Source organism: Malurus melanocephalus, unplaced genomic scaffold (genome assembly GCF_030028575.1).
Source record: "Malurus melanocephalus ecotype Western Australia unplaced genomic scaffold, MMel_1.1 scaffold_298, whole genome shotgun sequence".
Taxonomy (NCBI): Eukaryota; Metazoa; Chordata; class Aves; order Passeriformes; family Maluridae; genus Malurus; species Malurus melanocephalus.
Genome location: NW_026623530.1, coordinates 934036 through 961795, shown reverse-complemented (window position 1 = coordinate 961795; position 27760 = coordinate 934036). Strand labels below are relative to the sequence as shown.

Below are 27760 nucleotides of genomic sequence, written 5' to 3'. Positions count from 1 at the left end.
AAAATGCTTCCCACATGTCTGGGTGTCCCCAAGGCACAGGTGTGACTCTTCACAGTTTTCTATTGAAAACCAAAAGAGTTCCTTGGCACGGCTGGTCTCCAACAAGGACAAGAGTGCTGGATGAACCTCGAAACATCATGAAAAGTGAAAAGCACCTCGAAACATCATGACTGGACCAGAGATGTCCTTGCATGGACTTTTCATAGAGTCACAGAATTGTTAAGGTTGAAAAAGTCCTCTAAGACCATTGAGTCCAGCCCTTCCACCAGCACTGCCAAGCCCACTACTAACCCAAGTGCCACATCTACATGTCTGTGAAATCCTTCCAGGAATGGGAACTCCATGACTGCTCTGGGCAGCTTGTACCAGGGCTTGACAACTGTTTTGGGGAAGGAATTTTCCCTAACAATCAATTTAACCCTTATTGGTTCCACCATCCACCTCTCTGATGGTGCTGGTGTTGCACAGGAGACCAGGAGACCAGGAACTCTGGGCCCAAAGATCTCCCCATGGAATTTTGGAAATCACTGATGGTTTCTCACCAGGAAACATCCTGTGACCAGGTAACAGTGATGAAAGAAACAAAAACCTCCTTTGCTTTCTTGAAGCAGTCAGGGTCCTGATATTTGCAGCGGAAGACAAAGGATGGGAAGAAATTCGAGTGAAATCTACACCAGTTTTAGCTCAATTAAAGCAATTAATGCCTTTAGGAAAAGATCCCTTGAGGCTTCACCAGAGCCCTGTTGTCCCAGTGATTCAGGAAAACAGGGTCTAACAGATGTAAACCCCTCATAGCCCAGCATCTTCCTAAACATGACAAAGGGGAGGGATTATTTTTCAGCTAACATCTCTGATTTGCTACTCCCAATGATTGTTTTTAGTTTTTTCCTTATAATTCTTTGCTGAAGTGACCTTGGGGATTTGAAATGCCCCTTAAACATGTGAGTGAAGCCTTTGTACATAGCCAGTGTTTTCACAGTGCATCAGGCCATTGTTCATGATATTATTCTGTGTCCTGGTTACAATGAGACCTTTGGTTTTCCCAGCCCTCCCAGGAGATGATTTCTGTGTTTACCTGAGTAGCTTGTCAGTTCTTAGAGGATTTTTTCCCCCAAAATTTCTGATTTTTTTTTCCACATAGTAAATTGCATCTCTTTGCACATGACAAGGCAGAGACTCAGACTGTGCACCTGCTTGAACATAGATATGCAAAACAGGAGCAATATTTCCTTTCTCTACACCTATATCCTCTGCAAGGATGTACATGGACACTCATCTGTCTCATCCATCCACCATCCATCCATGACTTGGCCAAAGAATGAGGTTGCTCATACCCTGTGCTCAGCAGTAAAATGCACTTGTGTTGTCTCCCCACCTCTTTGGCTGAGACTGAAACCCCTCCACACCACATTACCTGCCAACAAAAGGGACCCACCAGTGCTTGTCCCTTCCTGCTGTGCACAGCATGATTTGTAGGGAAAGGGGGAAAATAAAACCTGGCTCACAGGTTTTATGCCTCATTCTCTCTGCCAACATCCAAGTATTGCAAAATTTGAGAGTGACAGGATCTTGATAACAGGATTGCATCGTGACTGATGTTTACTTCCCAGATTTGGGTGATAGAAGCATGGAATTGTTACCATCTAACAACACTGTGAGTCACGTTATTGTAAAGTCAGTGACACCTCCCTCTCCTCCTTGTACAGGATGGTGCTGTGGGCAGTCACCACTGCCACTGTTGTTGCACAATCCCTTCTACCGTAAAACTGGGTAAACATTGACAGGCAACTTTGCACTTTTCATTTGCAACTTGCTTCCTTCTCCTTCTGAAACTTGCGTGCAGAGCCCAAGATGAAGGTCGAGTTTGCTCCGCGTTCGTTGCCACTGCAGAGAAGACTTCAGACAGCATCAGTGGTTCAATGGATCTTCAGCTTCCTGTGTCTAGGTAGGAAACATACCTTCTTCCTTTTTCTGAGAAGGCAGACAAGCTTTCCATGGAATTGCAGAATGGTTTAGGTTGGAAGGGACATCAAAGATCATTCAGTTCCAATCCCCTGCCATGGGTAAGGTCATCTTCTACTAGTCTGTGTTGCTCCAAGCCCTGTCCAATGTGGTCATGAACAGGGCCCCAGGGGGGGGGTCAGCCACAGCTTTCTTGAGCAACCTGTGCCAGTGTTTTTGGCTTCTTCTCATTACCCGATCAGGGCATGGTGGCACTATGGAAGTGTATGGCTGCCTGCCTGTGCAGGGGATTATCTACAGGTCTTATGCAGCATCTAAACCTGGGTTGGGTTTTCAGCTTGTCCTTCTCATTAGGTTTAGTTTTCCTGGTTTAAGCTGTTGCTCTGCTTGGTGTTAGGGGTGGGAAACAGCACTACCATTCCTGAAGAATGGTACTATAGAAAGAGCACCCAGGAATCTGCTTTGCAGACCTGGGAACAGAAAATTCACTTTTTTACAGGTGCCCCTGCACATTCCAAAGGGCCTTTTGTCCAAGAAAACCCAAGCAGCTTGAGGAAAAGACACATCAGCAAGCTGGGATGCAGCCAAACTCACTGCTTGGTGAAGGGCATCAGGTGCTGATGGAAATGACACATGTGCCACTTTGGATAGGAAGCACTGGGAAATAAAGAGATGGGAGACCCAGAGCCAGGTTATCAGAGAGTGCACACTGCCTGGGGACATTCACAGCCCATCAGAGTGGAATGTCACATCCCTGTGTTTCCTGGTGTTAGGGAAATAAAGAGAAGGGAGTGTCAGAGGCAGATTATCAGTGTAAAATGTCTGGGGCCATTTACAGCCCATCACGAGCCAAGCTGAGAGGTAACATCACAGAGTTTCCCCTGTTGTTATGCCAGTTGTGAATCCCAGAGGGGATCTGTGTAAAGCTCTGCATTTTTTTGAGGCAAGACAGTTGTTGACTATCCCCTAAACACAGAAAGTCTTTGTGTGAATCCCTGTCCTGGTACACAAACATCTCCAGAACTATACCTGCACAGAAGGCACCAGCTGTGCTTCTGAATCGCACTCAGTTTCTGAGATGGGCCCTTCCAAAATCTGCTACAGAGCTGAGCCTGAATGGCCACCTTTGCACCAGTATCTCTTGGACTGGAGGACTGTGCCATACTGATCCAGACAGCATAGCTCTTTGAATGCTTCTTAGTGTAGGATTAGTCCATGCTAAATATCACTCTTCCAAACTACACATTAGCCCCAGTTTCAGCAATTTCAGAGGCCAGTGACCATTGCTGGTCACCAGGATGGGTGCAGCAAGAGAAGCACCAAACAGCCACCCTTGATGCCATTATGTACTTGTGTTATAAACCCTGGTGGTCTCCCTAAGTGAAGAGATCCCAGCTGTGATCAACCTTCTGCCAGCAGAGAACCCCTTGCAGGAGGAGACACCAATGTGTCCTAGCAAGAGTGATGGAGATCTGGCAAGAGCTGTACAGCCTGGGACCCAGCTGGCCAGAATGGGACATTTTGGGGTGTTCCATGGTTCCCTCTCTGTCCCTGCACCAGCATTTCCTTCCGTGGTGCCTGAATCAGTTGGAATGTGGTAGAGATGTGGTTGCAGTGTTGACAAGGGACCTAACAGACATTCCCATCCTAACACGGATACAGTTGGGGCTTATGGAGCTTTAACAGTGTTTTCCAGTAAAACAGTTTGTAGTTGAGGTTTTTCCCTTCTTGGTATTGGGAACAAGCTGACACTTGGCTTTCCACAGAGGGAAATTACTTCTGAGCCAGCAGAATGACAGCAAATAGCCAGCAGGGAAAGATTCTCTGCAGCTGTAGGAGTTACTTGCATCACAGGCTCTACCTTCTGCGGGGAAATGCAGCTTAGCCTGAATGAGGATGAGACCCAAACCCACTCCTCCTCCACAGCTGACCTTCCAGAGCTTATCATCTTTCCTTGGACGAATGTGACATTGATTTTTTTTTTTTTTTTGGGAGTGATACAATTTGAAGCTAAAAGCAGCTAAAAATGCTCTAAGAAAAACATTAGAAAGGTGATAAAAAAACCTTATGAAGCAATTCCAGCTGGTTTGGTTCATTTTACAAAGTTTCTTTAAGCCTGGAGCTTGCCAGCCAAAATCTTCCAGTTTACCAACTGCATAAACTAGATGGTAAGTGATACTCTTAATTTCATCCCATGAGCTGCCAAAGACCTCTTGCTGCACTGTTATAATCCTCAAGCACACAGCTCAGGCCTTCCATGGGCAGGATTTAGCTGCTGGCTGCTCCTTTGTTTGGGAGACAGGCTTGTGCTTCTGCTGCCAGAAAAGGGCTTCTGAAAACACCGATCTGAGCGCTGCTCAGCCCTTTGGCCAGAGATCCCAGCAGCACTGAGTGCAGGCAGCTGTTGCTATGGTTGTGCAAATGTAATTTCCCTGAGGGATTCATTCATTCATTCCTGTCAGGATGCTGGGTGAGGGCAGCAGCTCAGCCCCCGTGCTGGCAGGGAGCTCTGCTCCAGCATCCCTTGCAGCAGTGGACACTGTCCACACTGCCAGTTTTCTTGAGGATGCTCCTGCTCCTGACAAGAGCATGGAGACAAAAGATCCCGTTTATTTCAGATTCTGACAGCTGCTGGAGGAAGAGTGCAAGGCGTAAGAATGGGTTGCAGGGCACGGAGTCCCATTGCCTGCCCGGTGTGCAATCTGAGTGCTGACCAGTGCCCCTCACAACGCAGTGGAACCTGCAGGAAACTGAAATCAGCAGGCTGGTGCCCAAGCCTGCTGCGCTGCTTCCTGCTGCCTCTCTCATTCCCACTCTTCACTGGGCATGGACATTGATCCAAACATACCATGCAGAGCTGAACCATGGCAAACAAATGCAGTGCAAGGGCAGGAGACCTGGACACAGCGCTGCCTCTGCAGACTCAGGGTATCAAATCCAGCCTTTGAACCCTCAGAGCCATCAGGGTTGGCTCAAAGTGCGTGCAGTACCCTGTGATCAGTCCTCCTTTGGCAGCTGAGCATAGTCCACAGCCTGTGCAGGCAGTCACTGTCAGGGACTTCAGGGTGGCACTGGGGACCTCCAGAAAATTCATCTCGAAGGCATTCATGGCCAGTTTGGATGGGACTCTGAACAAYCTGCAGTGAAAGGGGTTTAGTGGAAGGTATCMCTGCCCATGGCACRGGGKTTGGAACTSSATAGTCTTTAAGATTCTTCTAAACCAACCCATTCTGTGATTCAGTGATACCTGGCAAACCCTCCTGACAAGTGTAGCATGAATCTGACCCACTTTGGGGCTGTTGCAATAACAAATATCTCTCTCTGTGGGCTGCACTTTTCCCTATTTCAAGCTGAATGAACAAATTCTGGGTTAGCAGAACTTTGATGGGATGTGGTCCCTCACTTAGACTTGGCCAGGAAAGTCCCCCATGTGCTTTGGAACCTGTGGCTTATCTGGAAACCATGACTCACTTGGAGCCTATGACATATTTATGGTCTCTGTGATATGGCCATGTTTTTATCCAGAGAGGGACTTGCTGCTAACAACAAAACTATTCAGCATAAGAAACCCCCACCCCTTCATTTTTTCTCTGAGCTTCTTTGAAGGAATCCAGCCCAGGAAACCACTTGGCATGTGAAAGAATCAAAAACGTCATCACATCCACAAGGATTTGTCTCCTCTTTGCTGAGTCCCATATGGCCATGGAGATATAATATATTGGTCCTGGACCATGAAAAGTTGCTGCACCCCAGCTCAGCTGCAGAGGTGCACTGCAGAGTCCAGCACCATCCTATGAATGCTTTATCCAGAGCCAAACCTCACCATGGACAGCCACAGAGAAACCTTCCTGCATCTGAACTGATAAGAAAGTGCAAGATTTAGGGTCTGCATATGGCTTTTCTTCATGTCAAGGACCCCTCAGTTTTAGTTTTGGTTTAAAAGAGTCTTCACTTTCCATGACAGTATATAGAGTGTAGCAGCTAATCTCAGCCCAGCCCAGAATTATCTGGCTATTTTCAGATAATAGAACTCATGCATCTGCAAAAACTTGCATGACACCTTTAACCCTGCTCTTGCAGCCCTTGTCTACCTTGAAATGTCTCTGTGTACGGGCTTAATCCATTTTATAGCAATTTAGCATCTGCTGTTGGCCTATAGCACAGGAGTTCAGAGCTGCAGAGGGAGAAGAGAATCACATCTGTTTGCAGCCTCACACCCAAACCTGCCCATTTCTTCTGAGCAGTGGGACTGTTGTTGGTGGACTCAGCCTGGGGACCTGACACTGCTTTTGGGAAGGAGTAATAGAGCTCTGTGGCAAACATCCTGCCACTGGTGTCCAGATTGTGGTATGGGGTTCCTCCTTCTCACCAAATAACAGACCATAAATAATCAGGTGCCTGCCTAAAGCTGGAATTCATTTGTATGCAACTGTAACTGTACATTTCATGGAACTTTCCGATCTCTTTGGTCCCATCCACAGTAACTTTCCGACTGACAGTCCATTCTGGGACAGGAATAGGCTCCTTTCTTACAGAACACCAAAAGGTTTTAAAAGGGAAAAAAACCCCTCTAATCTTAAAATTGAGTGAAGGTCATGAAGTGCAAATTCTGTTCTGAAACAAGAAGAAAAAAGAAAAAGAAAAAAAAGTTGAATTGCAAATGAATCAAGGAAGAAATTAATAATTACATAATTGTGAGATAAAGCATGGATTTGGACCAGAACTACTCCTTCACTTTGCAGAATGCACTTTGATCTTTGCACAGTATGATAAAAAGATAATTAGCACTGCACAGTTTTGTAGCAGACCTGAGGACCGATCTCCTAGGTGCAGTAAGATTGTTTTTATCTGTCATGTGGACCCTGAAGCTGCAGTTCATGTTCTATGCAATTCTTGAGAGATATAAAGTCTGTGTCTGTGGTATTTGAAAAAGAAGCAYGAGTAGCAGGTTGASRGAGGGGATTYTYCCCATCTGTTCCATTTTTGTGAGACTCCACTTGGAGCAGGTCCAGAGGACACCACTGAGATGCTTTAAGGGCTGGAGCCCCTCTGTTCTGGAGACAGGCTGGGAGASCTGGGGGTGTTCAGACTGGACAAGARAAGGCTCTGGGGYGACCTTAGAGATCCTGCCAGTGCTAAAGAGGCTCCARGAGAGCTGGAGAGGAGCTCTGGACAAAGGTCTGGAGGGACAGGACAAGGGGKAATGGCTTCAAACTGCCAGAGGGCAGGGTTRGATGGGATATTGGGAAGRAWWTCCTGGCTGTGAGGGGSGTGAGGTGCTGGCACAGGTTGCGCAGAGAAGCTGAGTTCTGTATCCTTGGAAGTGTCCGAGGCCAGATCTGACGGGGCTTCTRTGATTCCATGAAAAATGTGGCACTGTGTGTGAGCAGTGGTTCTTTCTGACCTGTGGGATGCATTAAAGGTTAGACCAGAGAGCTGAAAATGTTCCCACTGGAAAATTCTTATTGGCTACCCAGATGCTGCAATGTCTGTATTTATAGGAACATACAGTCCTATTTCAGCTTTGAGGGAATTTAACATCCTGTTAGATTGTGGCACTTATTTTCCCCATAGGAATTATGGGTACCATCATGACAGTGTTTTAAAAAGGGACAGGGATTTGCTTTTCTGTGCAAACTTTGTAATCAGGGTGACTTATCACCAAAAGAAAAAAAAAAAACCCAGCAAATCTGATCTACTTACTTATCCTTAAGTGAAAACAAGCAGGAGGTACATGAAGGTCTTAGATGAGAAGGTCTTAGATATTCCATTTCTATGAAAGGCCTTAGCTGAGATGAGATGGAGAGAGCTGGTATCAGGTTGCTCACAAAGATGGAGAAGGTGTCAGAGCATGAGGGTGCAGATGCATCCAAGTCACAGCTGAAGCCCATCAGGGCATCTCCATCTTCACATCCTTCAAACCCATTTGTGATGAAAACCCAAAGTAGAACAAAATGTATAAAAGGTTATGTAACCCATGAGCTGGGGAAGACAAATGACTTGGATGAATCTTCGGGTTTTTTTTTTTTTTTATCTCAGTCTTCCCCTTTACAAGCAATGCCAAGGATTCCAGAGGGAAAAATGGAAAGGACACAGCTCTTTCCAGGCAGGCTTTACCAGGTGGCAGCTTGGTGGCCATCATCACTTGCCAGTCTCTGACAGACAACGTTGAGTTTGGGTGGGATTTCATGTACCACGTGATGTTTGTTTGCACACAGACTTTTCTTCTCTTGTTCCCATGCTAAAACACAAGGTATAAGGGAGGTGGGAGGTAGAGGTCAAAGCTGGGCACTAAATGGAGGCAGCTTAGAAAAGTCTTTAATGATTTGAGAAAGTCCCAAGTCATTAAAGTCTTAGGGAAATAAATAGAGCATTCTTATAAAAGTCATGATGACACTAAGTTGAAAGGGCTGAAAATCCTCTAGAGGCCAGGATTAAAGTTGAGACTGAACCCAAGAAGTGGAGGAAAGGGTCCAAAATCAATAATAAAAAACTTAGTAAAGACTATGGGTATAAATCAAGGACACAAATTTAAATGGGGAATCATTAGCTCAGGATAAAGCTATTGGGGATGGTACAGACAGGACATTGCACCCTTTTTGCTGCCATGGCAAAATATTAGGTGTCATCAGGGGGGTATTAACAGGAGTTTTGGGGTAAAACAAGGTCATTATCATTTCAGAGATCAGTCTGACTCCAGAGTCAAGACAGCAAGTCCAAAGCAAGACAACAAAGGGATAGAGAGCTGATCCATGAGGACCTTGTGAATGACGTGAGGTCCATCAGTCTTTTGGGAAGAGAGGGACATGGTGGCCTTTGGAGAAATTGGTGGTTGCTGCAAGGCAGATGCTTGGTGTCTGTTCAGATTCCTGGGGCAGATAGAAATCACCTCTGCACCAAAGGTGCCTTCAGCAGCAAGCCCAGTGGAGGCTTGGGCTCCATCCTGGCACCAAAATGCCTCTCCAAGTTAATCATTCCTCTCCCAAAGTCCACCTAACCCCACTGCCAAGTCACTGCTGGCTTTTCTTTCAGCACAGTGCTGTACAGCTGCCTTCATCGCCCTGTTCTTCACCCGTTTTTGGCTGGTCAGTGCCCTCTATGCTGCATGGTGGTTCATAGACAGGGAAAAGCCCAGGAAGGGCGGGCGGCGGATCCACATCCTCCGAAACTGCGTCGTCTGGAGGTACATGAGGGACTATTTCCCCATTACGGTAAGTGCCACTGATTTCATTGTCTCTTCAGTGTTTCAGGGACCAGCTCTGCCCTTGGAGTCTGGACACAGTCGGGGGACAGCAGTCATGGCGTGGGGTGCTGGGAATTTGGTGCTGAAGGGTAATCTTCCCAGCTCTCAGATTACTGGGAGACACTGACAAAAATGGGGACCATCATTTTCACAAACCTCATCTTTCAATCATCTGGCTTTTCCACACCTATTTTACCTTGCTGCATTCCAGCAATTAGGGAAATCTCACCTTTGTTTTCCACATCTACATTGCTACGTTCCTGCCCTTCAGGTTGCTCAGAATTTACCCAGTGGGCACAGGGCCAAGTTTTAACCAAAATCCAAGAGATCCTGCGCGCCTTGCAATGTCAGGATCCTTTCTGCTGAGGAATGGGATGGATGGGTAAAGTTGGGTGTGCACTGGGCAGTCTCATAGAGCTGCTGTTCCCTTGAGAGGGACTTGTGTGACATTCCCTGATTTACTTAATGCATGTGGTTGGCCTTTGCCCTTACTCTTTTATCTGGTGTCCCCTTGTCATGCTATGGATGCACGGAGAAGCAGCAAGTCCTGCCTCAGAGCCATCACAAGTTGGTACAAAGCTGAGGAATGCAGCAGAAGAGCTCATGGCTTGTGCGAGGAAGACAAGCTTCAAGGGTAGACCAGGCAATGTGAATTTCCAAGATAATTGCTTTAGGAACACGTTGACTATTGAGAGAACTCAGGTGCATGCACACAGCTGGTCAGAAATCACCCCGAGTCAGAAGCTGGGTGCTGCAGTCAAGGAAAGTGAAGTTGAGAACCCAGAAAGCCAAAAAGCCCACCAGCCCAATGGAAAAAATAAGAACCCGGCCTCAGAGTCCATCCTGCATGGAGGAGGGCATGGGAAAAAGATTAGGGAGAGCTGGAGCAAAGTGTGGACCGGAGATGATGTGCCCAAGATCACCTATCRGTTTTGCTGCTCAACAGAAATAMCCCTCTGCTCTGCTCTYRTAARACCCCATCTGTAACACTCTGCACAGCTCTGGTGCCCCAGGGTAAGAAGGGTAAATGGCACTTGTGGGGCAAGTCCAGAGGAGGCCACAAAGTCAATAATGGGGCTGGAGCWCCTGSYCTATGGAGACAAATGAGRAAGTTGAGGCTGTTCAGCCTGGAGAAGAGAAGATTGTGTGGACACCTCACAGAACCTTCCCAGTGTCTGAAGGGGCTGCAGGGAAAACAGAGAAAGACTGTTCATCAGGAGCTATAGAGATGGAAAGAGGGGGAATGGGTTCAAACTGTAAGAGAATAGATTTACATAGGATATTGGGAAGAAATTCTTGGCTGTGAGGGTGGTGAGGCCCTGGCACAGGTTGCCCAGAGAAGCTGTGGCTKCCCCATCCCTRGAARTGTYCAAGGCCAGGTTGGRCCTGGTCTAATAGAAGGGATCCATTCCCATGGCAGAAAGTGGAATGTTTTTAAGGTCCCTTTGATACTGAAATCAGCCAGAAAATAAACTTTCTAACACAATTTGAAAAATTAGAGAGCAGGCATTGTTTATCTGTGCCAGACACATTAGGATATGTCCTTTAATCTAATGTGTGTGGTGAGGATTTTAAACAAGGTATTTATCCATCATAATCATACATTTTCATTAAAACTTTACTCCTAGCTAGTACATAAATACCATTTCTCCTAGAACTAATTTGCATGTATCTGCCTCCTACTGGAAATTCTTTTATGGTCCTGGAGGGTCCTCTAAAGGGATCTCTGGTTGGCCTATTTGGTGAATACTTCAATTTTAAAGTTGACCTTTCCCTGAACTTTTTCTTTGGGCATGTGGTGTTGCTTCTTGCAAAAAAAAAAAAAAAAAAAATCACAATAGGCCTCTTAATCTGTTTCTCCAGTGGTAAGCTACATTTACTGTCCTGTGTGCACACTTTGCATCCTTTTTTTTTTTTTTTTGGCTACTTTTAAGCTGTATTCAGCAACTTCAGGGAAACTGAAATTTTCTATTCTCTATGTCATTTTTCAACTTCCAACCCAAACAATACTGTAATTCTATTATTTATGTGACTGTAATAATTATATGCAATATATWTTCTGTGAATTATTTGTGGCCATAAGCCACCACTTGTGCAGTGTTGGACCAATTCTCTGCTAAAATTTAGCTGCCAGCTCAGCCCAGCCATGACCCTTCTCCTGTCCATTTCTAAAGGACATGGAACCCCACTCCTGAATGCCTCACTATATTCCGTGTGTGTCCTTTCTTGTAGGATGACCGCTAAGACCAGTAGAGGGAGCGTGGTGTGGGATTTGGCTGCAGCTCTCTGGGTGAGGGATGGAAGGGCTCCKTGGAGCCTTTCTCCCCACTTCTCTGGGAGAAAACAGAGGAAGTTCCCCAAAAGACGGCAGAAACATTAAAATTGGAAAAAAAAAAAAAATGAAAGAAAAGAAAAAGCATTATTACCAAGCAATCACATAATGCTATTTCTCTAAAACATTTTCTCAGTTATAGAATCATGCAATAATAAAATGTTTTGGGTTGGAAACGACCTCAGCAATCATGCAATTCTAACCACCCTACCATGGACAGGGACACCTTCCACTGGACCAGGTTGCTCCAACCCCTGGCCAGCTTGGTCTTGAACACTTCCAGGGATGGGGCAGCACTCACAGCTTCTCTGGGTAACCTGTGCCAGGGCCTCACCACTATCACAGCCAAGAATTTCCTTCCAACATCCCATCTAACCCTGCCCTCTGGCAGTGGGAAGCCATTCCCATTTTCCTGTCCCTCCTGTCCTTGTCCAAAGTCCCTCTCCAGCTCTCCTGGAGCCCTTTTCCATACTGGCAAGGGCTTTAAGGTCTCCCCNCTGGCAAGGGCTTTAAGGTCTCCCCATAGACTTTTCTTTCTCAGGCTGAACAACCCCACTTGCCCAAAGTCCCAGAACAAGGGACACAAGGAAGTGAGATCTAGGGACACAGGCCAGGCTGACACCCAGCACTCTGGGCTGTATTTGTGTGTAGACTGAGTTTGTTCAGCCCTGGAKAATTAGGCATTCTGTGAAGATTAAATGTGGCTCCTAATTCTGCCAGATCCCAGCAGCAAACTTAGCCTGGTCTAGTGTTTGGACGCAACAAGTGCTGGCCTCATATTTTTAAGAAACCACTTTAAACACTGCTTTTAAGGAATCCTTGTGCATGTTTKCTGTCTTGGAAGCAAAGAGAGCATCTGTTCTCTGGGCAGTGTGAATCTGCAGTGTGCTGCAGTACATGGAGCATGACAATGCTGAGCCAGGTCACCTCAGGGTGCACAAGGAGCATCTTCTGCCAATACCACCCTTGGACAAGTATCACTTTGCTGTTGGATTTGTACCCCTGGAAACTCACTGCATTTTAATTAATGGTTTGAGAATCAGAGTCAGGCAGGACTTGAATGAGCTTGAGTGTTTTTAAAAAGGGGATGGGAAAAACTGCTGTGAGAATCCAAGTCAGGGCCCAGTGCATTGGCCAAGGAAGTTATTTCTGCTTAATTTCACTGCATTTTAAACCTATTCTAGTCTGTTTTGTTTTGTTGTGTTTTGTTTTGTTTTTAATATGCCCTCATTATAGGCCTTCAGTTGGCCTGGAATTGTTTCAAAATTGTGTAGATGTAACACTTGGGGACATGGTTTAGTGGTGGCCTTGGCACTGCTGGGGCAATGGCTGGACTCGATGGTCTCAGAGGGCTTTTATGACCTAAATAAATCTATGATTCTTCACTTCCAATACATGACTGAGCTCAGCTGCATCAAAACGTTGGAAAATACACCAAAARGTTTAAAATTAATCTGTTAGAGYTACACTATGCTTGATAACCAGTGAKGCCTGCTTGTGTTGATGTTGCCTCCAGAGTGATTGGATTCTGTGGACTGGTCTACCTGTGCTACATTCAAAAAGCAGTCAATAATCCATCTGCTGCTGGACAAACCCTGTCTCCATTTTCATAATCCCTTCMCCAYCATTTATAATTRCACCTTTATAATGAAAGATACACACAGCCTTACAGTAAAAACAAARTGTGTCCCCTGGCCAAGCGAATGGATTTCACTGCTCTTTCTCCCCATCCCCTCCTGTCACCATCCTCTGTCACACAACCAGTGGTGCTTTGATAACTTCAGCTGAGGAAGGTGAAATGGAGAAAGCATAAGTTTGACAAGATCTATCTCTTCCACTGTCCTCAAACAGAAGTTATTATCTTTCTTGCTGACTGAGAATTGGGACTGGATGCTTGACTTAAGCAAGACATCCCACCTTTGGATTACACACTCTGGGTTAYGAGTTCATTCTAGAACCAGGAAATGAAATTTAAGGTTTTAGATAACTTCGGGGACTGTCGTCATTTTTTAGGTTTCTCAGTGAATTTCCTCCCATTGTCATCAGGGAGACGCTGGCAGGGACAAGGGGGCGGCTTTCTGGGTGAATAGTCAGCGATCAAGACACAAAGGAACTTCCCTGGCATTCCAGTGGAGTTGTTGTGGGGTTGGGGAGTTTTTGTCTGAGGGAGTGGGCTTTGCTGTTCGGGATTTTTCAGAGTGATGTCACGATAGGTTGTGAATTTGAATCCGAGACTTGGTGTTGGTGGGTGCTTGCCTTCCTTCCTTCCTTCGGGTATTGAAGAGAGGTGGAATGAGTTCGTGTACTCGGCTCCAGCACTTTGCCACGCTGCAATTCGACACTGCGATCGAATCTGCCCGCTTTCCCTCCTGTCTGCTCTTGGTACTATCGAGATCTCTCGCTGCCTGCGTGAGTTTGCAAAAGGAACAATTTCCTTCCTTCCCTCCCGGCGATGCCTGAGGGGATCATTGCACCCTCTCCGCCTCGCTGGAGCCTCCTCCTGCCGGCCCTGCTCGTAACTACATCAAAGCCAAAAATTTTACTCGAGCTGGAAGCTTCTGTTACTGTACTGTGGTTTGTTCTGTCCTTATATGTGCTCATATATCTATCTATATCTATATATCTATATATCTATATATCTATATATCTATATATCTATATATCTATATATCTAATCTATATATTGACATATCTATATCTCTATATCTCTATATCTCTATATCTCTATATCTCTATATCTCTATATATCTATATATCTATATCTATATCTATATCTATATCTTCTATTTTCCCTATTTTTCTAAAGCTATTCCCTTTCCTACATTTTTTTTCCTGAAAGCCCCGCAATTTTGAAATTATAATGACTTGGAGAGAGAGGTATTTTCTTCCTATTCCAGGAAAGTTCCCACCTTTCTTGGCAGACATTTGTCTTTTAAACCAAGACAGGGGCAAATTYTGTTTTYAGATGCTGTCATCATTCAGAGCAAYCCCMGTAGRGATAATCATGCCAGCYTATTCAGGGCATGGAAAGCACCTGCTGTTTGGGGAAGGTCCCTGTGGTCTTTGCTGCACTGTTTTCTCCTCATGAAGAGCCACAAGACATTTTTTTACAAGCCTTGGGGTTTTCAAAGTGCCAGCTGRATCTTGTTATCTGCAGCAACCTCTGTCATTGTGCTTGGGGCCTTGCTGGTGTTACTGTTTTTTGTTAGCTGAGCAAAAATGAGTTATTGGAGAATTAGTTGAACCCTTGAAGCTGTGATTTGGGAAGGCTCCATCCTATGGCTCATTCATTCTCATCATTGCACAAACTGTAGTGGAGGTTATTTGAGTGTGTTKTGGGGATTTACAAGACCCTGTAGAGGGAACGGTTCCAGTTCATGTGAAACAATCCCTGCCAGGAATGTTTCCTTTGTTTTCACAGAAGAGTGGTATTATTTGTGACTGGGGATTTATGTCATGGCCCATGATGTTAAATACAATTTCTGATTTCCAGTGGTCTTGGCTGCTCCCTTTGCTTCCTTCTGTTGTCTGGAAGAGGGATTGTCAGGGGAAAAAAAAAGGCATGGCCAAATGGCCCATCATTATCCTTTTCTGAGGAACTTCTGTCCCATGTGTAGGCCCTCACTTTCCTGCCCTGGGGTGCCCTTAAGTAAGAGTGATACCMTGTCTGAGATCCATCAGAGGACTGTCTGCTACCGTCTGCACTGCTAATCCACTGGATTAAAGTGATCCTACAAGAGCAAGGGAGGACCTGAGAATTTTGGAGCTTCCATCCTTACCCAGCTTTGGGAATGAGGGTGGTGAAGTCCATTCCAAACTCAGTTTAAACCCACCTGGCTGGTCAGATTCTCCAATACTGACTGCAAACCCAGCTGTGACCTGGCATTGTGGCACCAGGAGAAAACCCCAGGGCTCAAAGACCTCAGTGTCTACAACTGTCCCTCTCAGACACCCACCATTGCTGGGACCTGAAACCCATCCTCCTCAGCAGCTACTGGCAGTACTCAAGAGAATTGCTCTTCCTTTGATCTCCCATCCAGACACCTCAGATGGGTGACCTGCCTCTCTTCAGCTTGGCACAATTTGTCCTTCTGCAGATCTGGTTGGGTTTCTGGATATCTTTGCTGGGTCTCTTCCCASTAGCTGCATTGTTTCATCCTGCAAGAGATGCTTTTTAGAGGCACCCATGGACAGCAAGAGACCTGAGGATTTGCTTAGTACAAAGTTGAAGAGAAGTTTATCCTACTTAAGACCAGGATAATGACCGTAACATCCATGGAAACAGAATTTGGGATGAGAGAAGGAGAGAAAAACAGTAGCAATTCAATTTGTGAGACTTTAAAAGRTGAGAGCTTGCTGATCCTTGTTCCTAACCTCTCATCCTCCATCACATCCTGTTCTGCTCTCTGAATGACTGTAGGAACAATGCCATGCAGCTCCTTCTTTCCCACCTCATGTTCATCGATCCGTAAGGATGCAATGACACGGCACATCAGTGTCCTCCCAGATTACATGCCTTGACATGGAATGCACCATGAAATGCCCCTACTCATCTCAACTTGACTTAATTCCTCACCTAACAACATTTCAACCCCTTCAGCCCTGTGGACAATGCATTTCCAGGGCCTTCTGAAACACCCATCCTCAACACTTTGGATTCTGGGAGAATTTTATTTGAATCGTAGAATCACAGAATCACAGAGTGACTTGGGTTGGAAGGATCTTAAAGATCATCTCGTTTTAACCTCCTGCCATGGGCAGGGATGCCACTCACTAGACCAGGTTGCTCCAAGCTTCATCCAACTTGGCTTTGAATATTTTCAGGGATGAAGCATTCATAACTTCTCTGGGCAACATGTGCCAGTGCCTCACTACCCTTTCTTCAAGCATTAGTACACCAGCCTTAGGCAGGGAATTTCCTGTCCTCTGTCTTCCCATGGTTTGGGACAGGACAATCCAATCTGTAGGGAATAACCAGGAGAACCCAGCCACATCTCAAAGGATGAATTAAATCAGCCTAGSTAAACCCATGCTGAACTCCTAGGCTAATAAAGTCACTGAGAAGCCCTAATTCTAATTAGTTTAATTCCACTCCAAAAGGAATTAAAACCAAACCAAAAGAAATATGAAATTAAGAGCACTTTAATTCCATTTAATAATGGCATTTAACTAATCCAGCCGAAAATCAATTTGGATTAATTTGCTTGAGATCCTCACTAATACATGGGCTCTTATCAGAACTTCTGGAAGTCTGCATATGCATTTCCCTTGCACAGCTGACAGTGCATGCACCATGTCTCTCTGTCACCGTTTGAAAGACAGGTATTTGCTAATGAAGGCAGGGACCCCCCTTGGAGTGGTGGCTATGGCCCCCTTCCCTCCGAATTATTACAGCTTTGAAAGAAAACACGGGCTTTCAGGCAGGAATATGGGTAAAAAAGGAATAACAGTTTTTACCAATATATATATATCTAAAACAAGGTGAAACAAGTAGCAATAACAATGCAACAACAGCACAGTCCAAACCTAGTGACAGCCTTATAGAAACAGTCTCCTTCTTGGCAAGATTACAGTTTGGTTGGCAGCGGCGCCGCTGGCCCCCTGGCTGAGCAGGGAGGGCGCGGTGACTCTTCAGAGATGCAGGGGACGTGGTGGTGCGGGTCCCGGCTAGCTCAGATCTCCCGCGGCTGGGATGATCGATACAAGATGGCAGAGGTGGATGAAGAAAAGTTTCTCTGCAAAACTCACAGTGGAAAAACGCCGGTGCTCTTCTGGACAGCAAGAAACCCAGGACAGCAAAAAAGACGAGCAGGAATCCCGTGGACGCGAGACGGGAATGGAGCAGAGTTCACCCTCCTGAAGCTGGAGTCCTAGCAAGCCACCGCCGAGCAAAAGCACGGGGCGCCAGCAGAAAAAAAACCCCTCTCTCTCCCAAACCGCGAAAGAAAAAACCCACTCCCCAATCCCCACCCCACCACACAAAAGCTGTCTCCCCATTTAGGGTGTGGCCATAGGTGTCATTGTCCCTTCAATCGCCCGACCATTAACAAAACAGCTTGGCCATCAAGGTATCCCAGCAACAAATGGGGGAAGGAAAAAAAATTCCCAAAGTGAACAAAAAGAGAGGAATTTAAACCCACAACACTCTCAAGGAGCTGGGGGAACTGGGGCAGAGTTTCACCCATGTCTTGGACCCACATTTGAGTAGACAGAATAAAGGGAGTTTTCTGTTACAGAGTAATCACTGCAAGCCCTGAAAAATGGTAGCTATCAAGATATTTCTCAATGATGAAGCATAAAATAAACCTCATCCTTCAGAATTTAAGTTTATTAAATTCTTCACTGAWAGGGYTTTCCARCRTTGGCACAGRWTGTCCAAGGCAGTGGTGGAGTCCTTATCCCTRGAAACATTTTAAAGCTCTGTGGATGTGGCAGCTGGGGACATGGTTAGTGGTGGCCTTGGCAGTGCTGAGGGAATGGTTGGACTCCATGATCTTAGAGGGCTTTTCCAACATAAACAATTATGATCTTTTAGGAAGGCCAAGATCATCCCACATCTGGGATTCAGAAAGCTTTGTAACACCTTTGAGAATGGATCATTACTGCTGTCAGCAGCCAAGGCATCATCCAGCACCCTCACCATGCCAAGGGGTATCTTGAGGACATCAACAAACCCATGGCTCAGCTTGGAGAACACAACCCTGAGCTGCTAACAGCTCACTGCCTTCAGAGCACAGGTCATACACATTAACTTGGCATCCCTCAGACACCTCTGAGTGAGGAAACTGTTCATCTCTCACCAGAAAAACCTTGGGTTTTCTCAGTTAGATGCTCAGGCACAGACCAGTTTGTTTGGACCCTTAAGTACTTTGACAATGATTAAATGTTCAATTCACTCATAAAGACCAGAAGAGCAAACACCATCCAGAGGGTGTGGAAAAGACAACCCATTCAAGGCAGGACAGAGGATAATCCCATCCCTTGGCACCTCAAACCCAGCTCCATTAGATACTTCAGCTGGACAGCAGGAGCAGGAGGCCGTGCAGAGTCACATTATTAACTTTCTGACAGCTTGGGAATAGAGATTGGTCTCTGGCAGGTGGAGAGGGAAGGAGTGAGACAGTGGGAACAATCCTTAAGGGAGGATGGAGTTTCTGTTGAGGAGTTCCCAGCGGAAAAAGGGTGGTGTGGTGTACAGTCTAGACCTTCAGTGTAAGAGGCTTTGCCCGAGTCTCTCCTCTGCTACAGATTTCCTTCTCAGTCTTGTACAAGCTCTCTGGTTTCTCTGTGAGTTTTGGCCAAATCATCCAGATTTGACTAAATGAGGACCTTCYTYCCCCAGGTCTASTTCAGGGGACAGCCCTTGCAGAAAMRTTAACCAGACCCACCAAATCTGGAGGAATGCAACTGCTACCCTCCAGCTGCCCATGGCTTAGAGTGTCAAAAATCACAGATGCACAGACTGGGTGACATTGGAAGACAACTCTGGAGGYCATCACACCCAACCCTCTGCTCAAACAGGGCCATCCATAGCCAGTTGCCCAGGACCATGTCTTATCACTGAATCACACAATGGTTTGGGTTGGAAAGGACTTTAAAACTCATCTCATTGGAATGATACCTTCCACTAGACCAGGCTGCTCTGAGCCACATCCTACCTGCCCTTGAACACTTACAGGGATAGGGCAGCCAAAGCTTCTCCAGGCACCCTGTGCCAGAGCTTCACCACCCTCATCATAAAAAAATTTGTTCATCATATCTGGTCTTAATCTTTCCTCTCTTAGTTTAAAACCATTCTCCCCTGTGTTGTCACTCCAATCGCTATTCTTTATTCTTTCCTTTCCTGTCTTCCTCCCTCTTTCATTGGGATGAGCACCAAGAGAGCATCCCTAGGATGTTTCCTAGGGAGAGATTTCACAGATGTGTGGTGTCTTAGCACAGGTGAACTCTCCCATTGAGGCAGTTTCCACATCTCAATGGCTGCCCTCCTGTGCCCCCGCCCCCCTTCTTGTCTCCCTGCACACACAGAGCCAGAAATGTAGCAGTTTCCAACACGCCTGAACATCTTGGTTTCCTGCTTATAAATCACTTGGAGATAAAAGACTGTTTGGAAGCTGAAGATGAATGCAGAAAACATTAATGCAAGCTGAGATTACTCTAAAAAGAGCTAATGGTGGCAGGGCCCTGGGCACTTAGTGATTCAGCCATCTGCCTCTCTTCCTGCCTAGATACTTCGGCACCTGGGCAGTGGTGGGACTTTTGTTTTTTCATTCCCCTCATTAGGAGCAGGTGGCTTGAATGGGCACATGTACAGTCAACAGTGCTTTCGTACAGGTGGAAAATGAGCCATGATGTAAGAAAGTAAAATATGATTAACCTGCAGATCTAGCTGCTTCTAGGAAAACACATGCACCATTAACTGCACCCTGAGTGCACATGGAATGGGRGTACTTGGAAGGGTGACACTGAAATGCATAGGGCCTTGGTTATTCTTGATCACAAGTGCCTTTGAGTTGTCTGGAAATGCATGGTGATTCTGTGATTACAGAATGACAGAATTGCTTAGATTGGAGAAGCCCTCTAAGTCCATTGAGTCCAGCACTATCACAATCACCACTTAACCATGTCCCCAAGYGCCACATCTATATGTTTTTTGAATAATTTCGGGGATCTTGGTCCCACCACTTCCCTGGTCATCTTGTTTCAATGTCTGACCACCCTTTCCATGAGGAAATTATAACTAACCTTGGAAAGATCATCTTCCTCCAGTGCTGTGAGTATCCTCAGCACACATAGAAACAGAGCAGAAGCATTAGCATTTTGTTTTGCCTGCTTCTGCCTGGGCTGTGCACACACCGGTTGATGTTGGCATGGCAAGATCTTCTCRGTGTCAGAGCTGGAGGGTGGATTTGTCACACAGCTCCTTCCCCCTGGGCAGTCTAGAGCAAGTGTAACCAAGTCCAAATCCTGATTGTCCCTTACCTCCCACTAATCATCCCCTCTTGTTCTGTGCTCCCTGTTCTCCCATGTAGTTTATCCCAGGCTTCAATATCACTTTCAGATCGGCTGAGGATTTTAACCAGCTGCTTAGCCAACCCCCAAGGGCTGGTCATGAGCTGCACTGTATCTGCAATCCATGCTGCCCATCCCTAAAATGCTGGATATGGGTATTCCCTGCTCCCCCCTCCTGCTAAAGTTGCAGCAACCTTAGCCAGACATCCACTACGCTTTGATTCACCTGGGCACCCAACACAGGCACGAAGAGCTGGGCTTCTACAGGCTTTCACCAGTGGGAAGAAACCATCAGCTTCTCTGTTAGATGTCTAAGAGCCAGATTTCAACTTACCATTGTGTGAAAACAACCTGGAATCATCTGACACATGCTTCAGGACAGGATAAACCTTGGATTCACATCAGGCTGATGGGTGGGCCATGTGCTTGTGCTCTGTAGTAGCTCTACACAGATCAGAGTGATTATGCACTCCCTCTGCTGTTCTGGTTGTGTGATCAAGGGGGTCTGTGTGGAAACAATCACCCTTTTCTCATGGGTTTTTTCCATATTAGAAAATGTATTGGAGGACATTTTAAATGAAATTGGTTTCCAACAGCACCTAGACCAGTTCAAGACAACAGCTCAAGAGGAACTGTACCATTGGAAAAGTTATTTTAGGCCAATAGGTGGCAGGACATGGAAATATGGGCAATGAAATACATCTCAGTGAAAAATGGGGGAGTTGTTCCAGTTGGCTTTTTCCCACAGAAAAGCATGGTGGGTGCTAGGTACTCCCTCCAGGAATGCCTTACCTGCTCTCCACAGCCAGTGTTCCACCCTTCTGAGGTGATGGCATTAACTCATGGCTCCTTTTTGGYTTCATCTCTGGGTCTAGTTGATGAAGACAGCGGAACTGGACCCTAGACAGAACTACCTGGTAGGATTTCATCCCCACGGAGTCCTGGCAGCTGGAGCCTTTCTCAATTTCTGCACAGAGGCATCAGACTTTTCCAAGCTSTTCCCAGGCATCACCCCACACCTGATGATGCTTTCCCTGTGGTTTCGCATTCCGTTCTTCAGGGACTATGCGATGAGTGGAGGTAAGAGCATGGGCCTCTAGCAAGCAGTGGGATGGGTGGGTGCTTTTTTGAAGAACATAGAATGAAGACCCATGGGGAAGAGGAGTCAAGGGTCTGTTTTCCCCATCAGGAGCCAATTGGATCCCATTCATGGGCACAGCTATTGGAGATGGCACCCCAAAAACTCTGTAATTAAAAATTGCCCTCCTCCCTGCTGTCTCTGTTGTTCAACTTCCTAAATGTCCTCTGTGCCCAAGGCATCACTCTGCCAGGTGTAACAGCAAAATGCAGAGGAAATTGTGAACAGAAATGCTAAGAGCTGCAGAGCAGGGAGATCCTGTATTTCTGTCCATAAAAATTTTATTCAAAAAATTGAATGAAATTGTGAGGAAAAAACCTCTTTTTCTGGGAAGCAGCATGCAGGGACCTAGGATGAAAATAGCAGTTCATGCTGCTGCAAAGGAAACTGTCAGGAGAGGAAGGTGTAGTGAAAAGGAATAGGATAAAGAACAGGTAAAAATTAAATGGAGAGAGGTGAAAGGGAGTTTTGAGAGATTTTTGGACATTGGCAGGATGACTTCCATTTCTCACCAGTGGACTTGGCAATGGCCACGCCTCCAGCTGAATGTGGACATCACACAGGCATCCAGTTCCATCTAACATAACCCAGGGCATCCACTACCCTGTTTTCCATATAAACTCTGGCTTCTGCTGCTGAAAAAATATTTACATGGAGTGTGAGAAATCAAAACTGTGAGATATATGAGAGACTCATGACCTAGGTGAAGGAAGGTTTAATCACTTTAATATGGGCATTGGGTGCATAACACATTTTCAGGTCAATTGAATCCATTTCACAAAGAGGTTTTAATTTGCAGATTATTTCAGCTCCGAAACAAGGATTTTTTTTTTTTTTACAAGTCAACACAATGTTACTTTGTAATTTCTGAATTAAAGATTAATTTATTCAAGTAAACAACACCAAGGGGTCAAATCCTTCATTAAATTCCACTCTAAATTAGCACCGTCCACTGAAAGTTACATGTGTTTTGACCTAAAGCAAATATTTCTCTGACTTCAGAAATATTCAGGATTAGACACGGTCTCACTTGACAACAAATTGAAACAGATTTTTCCTGGGGCTTACGTGCAGCTAGTTCTCCAATTACTTTTTTCCTAGTTTTTTTCCCTCATTTCTCACTTCTGAGCCAGAAAGCAAATGAATAATTGCATACTCATCCAGCAGAGCTGTGCATAAATGCAGCACCTTTTAAGGGAGCTGAGCTGAGGTTTTCAACTCCAAAGATAGTGTTTAGCACCTCTCCAGAGATGGATAATAGGGGCAAAATGTCCAGAGCAAACCACAGTCAGCTGGGTTTTACAGATGGATTTTACTTTCAATTCCTCTCTTCTCTCCAGGCCTCATCTCCTCTGACAAGGAGAGTGCATCCTACGTGCTGCAGAAGCCGGAGGGTGGGAATTTGCTGGCCATCATTGTCGGCGGGGCTCAGGAGGCACTGGATGCCCGGCCRGGATCCTTCACCTTGCTGCTGAAGAACAGGAAGGGATTTGTGCGCTTGGCCATCCAGAAYGGGTGATGCAGGGGATGGGGTCCAGGGGTGCTGATGAGGGGTGCTCAGCTCCTCCAGCTGGCTGGTTAATGGGGTGTTTCTGTTTTGGAGAGGAACAAAGGGGTTTTGGGGTGAGCTTTGCTGATTGTGACACCCTTTTATTGGTTTTGACTCCCTGCAGCACCCCTCTGGTCCCTGCCTTTTCCTTTGGGGAGAATGATGTCTTTGATCAGGTGAGGAACCCCAAGGGCTCCTGGCTGCGGTGGATTCAGCACCGGCTCCAGCACGTCATGGGCATCTCCCTTCCCCTCTTCCATGCACGAGGGATTTTCCAGTACAGCTTTGGRCTGATACCCTACAGACGGCCCATCTGCACCGTAGGTGAGTCAACCCACACAACTCTGGCGTGATGCCAGACACACTCAGGCTGGTCAAACTGGGGAAACAGGGACAGTTGTGTCACTGTCCTGCCAGGCTGAAGCATCATGCCAGAGAGCATGAGCAGTGGTGGGCTAGAAATGTGCTGCAAAGCAGCATCCCCAACTGTTCACATGTCACACTGGTTTGGCAGTCTGTCTTGATCTCATGACAGATCCCAGGTTATCTGGGCTGAGCTAGGAAAAGCCCCAAAGCAAACCCAGCCACCCCACTGCTCCTGTGAAACACAGACAACACCAACAGTGGTGCAATGTGGCGACACAAACCACTGTAATAGGGTTGCATTAAACATCTTCCAAGGCAGTTTTACGAATACAAATAGGATCAGCAGCTCAAGAGAGAGTATTCTGCCCCTCTGCCCCACTCAGGTGAGACCCCTTCCTCCAGTGCTGCCTCCAGCTCTGTGGCAAGAACATCAGAAGGATGAGGAGCTGCTTGAGCGAGTCCAGAGGAGGCCATGGAGAAGCTCCAAGGGATGGAGCCCCTCTGRTTTGGAGACAGGCTGGGAGAGCTGGGGGTGTTCAGACTGGACAAGAGAAGGCTCTGGTGAGACCTTAGAGCCCCTGCCAGTACCTAAAGGGGATTCAAGAAAACTGAAGAGGGACTTTGGACAAGGGCATGGAGTAACAGGGATGGCAGGTTAKATGGGATATTGCRAAGAAATTCTTGGCTGTGAGRGCCTGGTACAGGTTGCCCAGAGTAGWRATGGCTGCMCTGCTTCTCTGGGTGTGCTCAAGGGCRGGTWGGATGGTGYTTGCAGYAATCTGGCCYAGTGGAAGGTGTGCCTGCYCATGGCAGCGGGGTGGAATGAGATGATCTTTAAGGTCACTCCCAACCYAAMCCAWTCTGTGATTCTGTGAACACTGAAGCAGTTTGCAGGTTTGCTCAGTGTCCTGTGCAGACACATCTACAAATCCAAACCTATTTGTATGTGAAGAAAATGAACTACTTTGACCAGAGACCATTTCTGTGACAGGCCAAATTTCAAGAAAACCTTTGGTTTTGAATAAATTTTTCAACAACTCCATGCTTGGCTCACCAGTGTGGCTGATGCTCTGTGAATCAATCTAGTTAAAAATGCTGTTTGGAATGGTCAGRGCTCACAGCGCTGATTAAGTTTGACAATAAGCAATTACTTCTAATTGTATTACAACCTGTTTGGATTGTCTCAATGGTATTATGAGCTGTGTAGCATCACATGGAGTCTTCATTAATTGGATGAGGAATAACATTATTTGTCACTCGACCAAAACAATTTGAGTAAGAGACCAGAGCAAGAGAGGTTCCTCATGGACTTCCCTGTCTCCTGCCAGGCACCTGCTCCTGGTAGCTCTGGGAGATGGAAAGGCTCTTCTAGTGATAGGAATCAAAATAATTACATTTTCCCTTGAATAAAACACTTTTTAAAGATAATGTAGATACCTGATTCCTAATAAAAATCTGATGTTTCASAKWATCTTCAATCTGAGCAAAGTGGAARCACCTCTACTGCAAGAGTATTTAAATAGTGTGGGGCTCCCCTGCGCCTCGTTTTCCCCATTTGCAATGTAGATTCCCAGGGCTATGTAGAAACAGCTCGGAAAGCCCAACCCAAATATTATCTTGTCTTTATATTGTGTTTATCTTCAATACATCTGAGATATGAGGAGCAGCTCTTGGGATTGCATTGGGACACAGCACTTTTAACTTCAAAAAGCTGCACAGAGGTGACATTAACCAACTTTGCAGATGGGTGAGTAAACTGAGGCAAGGACTGGTGTGCTCTTGGAGACCAACAGCTTGGTCAGATCTGGGCTATCATCCCTCCTTGGTTTTGTTATCTCCCAAGCTTCAGTAAATGACTGCTCATGTGGACCTGTTCCTCCTGGAGAGGCTGACCTCAGCTCTGTGCTAGGGTGTACAGAGGTAGCTGACACTKGCTTTTCATAATGCCTGTGCTTCTTTTCCAGTTGGGAAGCCAATTCCAGTGCAGAAGAAGAGCAAACCATCTGAGGAAGAAGTTGATCAAGTCCATCAAAAATACCTAAATGAGTTGTCCAAGCTCTTTGAGCAGCACAAAGCTAAATTCAATGTCCCAGAAGACAGCCACCTGGAATTTATATAGAGTGCCTCAAGCAAGGTGAAACCATGGAGATRAAGATCCCAGTTTCCCCATTCTCTGGAACTGCTTCACAACCTCAACATAGTCACAGTTAACATATACTCCATATAGTCCATATAGGTAGGGAAAAGAGCTTGATTTTCCCAGTATTCACATGGATATAAGTGCCAGATWTTGATTTTTTTACTTTTTCTCCATGGACTCCTCCTGTTCTGTCTCCTCCAGGACACATAAAAGACATAAAAAAGATATAAAAARGRTGTTGRAAATCTCTTCTGCAGTCATCACTRTTCAATMTCCCCAGCACAAAGCTCACACTTCRTGTCTGCCATAGATGCCAGTTTATACAGACATTTATTCCTGGGCAGATCTAAATTATTGAAATTCATTCTTTGCATTGTTTTCATTTTGAAACAGGACAATGAGCCATAATTTGTGCTGAAGGCATATGATTTGAAAAATATAATTCATCTAGAACAACAAATGAACATTGTTTGTTTGCTGGTCTTCATGTTTTCAATTGGTCTGGGCTTTTTTCTCACYACCTGAAGCACAGTTTATCAGAAAGGCCTTACTTCCACCAGTGATGCCAAGCACCCTCAGCAGCACAATGCCATAGCCCACCATGGCAAAAGAAATTAAATAAATTCCATTAGAAATATGCATTGGAACTATAAAATATTTCTAATTATTRTAAAGAAACCAGGACCCACTYTGGCAGTCACACTCACACTASCTGAGCTGAGGCCCCTYTCAGATCCACATTCCACACTCACACAGTCAGGCTGTGTTTCCTTACTGGCTCAGCCCCTGGTTTCCCATAGCACAGTCTCAGACATCTGGATCCTTCAAATAATTTAATCATGCAAGAACAAAATAACAGCTTGGTGTGGGAGCCTCCAAAAGTGAAGAGAAATCTCAAAAAAAACAAAACCCCTCAGTTTATGTGCCCTTACTATCTGAGTGTGGGCAAGTCTGGGCTCTTCCTGCTGAGTCCTGGGCTCATTCACCTGGCTGTGCCACAGCTCCTTGTGCCCATTTATTGTGCAAACAGTTGGCAATTCACAGCMTCTCGCCTCCAGAGCTCCATCTACATCTGGCACTACAGCTGCCTGTGAGCTGCCTGCTCTGAGCATGTTCTTTAATGATTAGTTTAGGAATATAAATTAGAAATAAACTTATAAAGTCCAGGGACTCATTTAAAGGGTTCACCATACCTGGGCTCTAGGAGCCCTGCTTCCAATTTGATTCATTTAATCACAGACACCCCTGTATAGGAACACTGGACCAGTCACCAGCTATGGCAGCATTTTGTTTTACAAATGAGACCATTTTCTTGGGAAAGAGGAGCATGACCAGGACATGGGGGAAGAGAGAATTGATTTGGGCCAGAAAGATCCATTGGAGTTTAGGGGAGCCACATTTGGCAGGTGATCAAGACTTTAAATAGCTGCTTCTTTTTGGTATCCAGAACTTCATTWAACTCTGCACTTAATGGGATTTTGCACTGTGGAAGTTTTAGGTGGCAGGCAGCCTTCTGTTCATATCCCCCTTACAGACTCCTGATACCTTTATCTTCTTCTTTCTCCCTCCCTCCCTTCATTTCTTCCCCACATCCGAAGCCCACTTGTGAAGAGCCACCAAATTCCTGCAGATCACATGCAACTTATTTTTGTTCCTGAAACTGCAAGAATTGCATTTAACAAGAAAAGGTGTTAAAAAAATTGAAAACTGTCTCAACTGACAAAACCAGACCTTCACWGAGGTTTCTTTCCTTTTCTTGCCTCCTGTCCTGACCAAGTTCTTCCACTGGATTCTTAACCTGAATAACCTGCTTCAAATCCCTCCCATTCCCAGAAAACAAGCACTGGCAAGGAAGAATTTAATGGACCTGGTCAACATCTAAATACTAAATATTCTAAACACTACTGTAATCCCAGACTTAATCCAGCCCAAAAAAACAAGTCACAGGCTGTGATTTCTTGCTTGCTTTCTCTTTAATTAAGACAAAAAAAATAAGGACAAACAGGAGAAAAAAACAG

At 45.7% G+C, this 27760-nt stretch overlaps 1 protein-coding gene across 1 annotated transcript; it reads left to right on the top strand.

Moving 5' to 3' along the window:
* Positions 1 to 1843: 1843 nt before the first annotated feature.
* Positions 1844 to 25951, top strand: MOGAT2 (monoacylglycerol O-acyltransferase 2). Its single transcript, XM_057377009.1, has 6 exons — positions 1844 to 1945; positions 8995 to 9173; positions 21425 to 21629; positions 23028 to 23202; positions 23361 to 23560; positions 25567 to 25951. The coding sequence occupies exons 1-6, from the start codon at positions 1852 to 1854 to the stop codon at positions 25719 to 25721; spliced, it is 1008 nt and encodes a 335-aa protein (XP_057232992.1). The 5' UTR covers positions 1844 to 1851; the 3' UTR covers positions 25722 to 25951.
* Positions 25952 to 27760: the final 1809 nt, after the last annotated feature.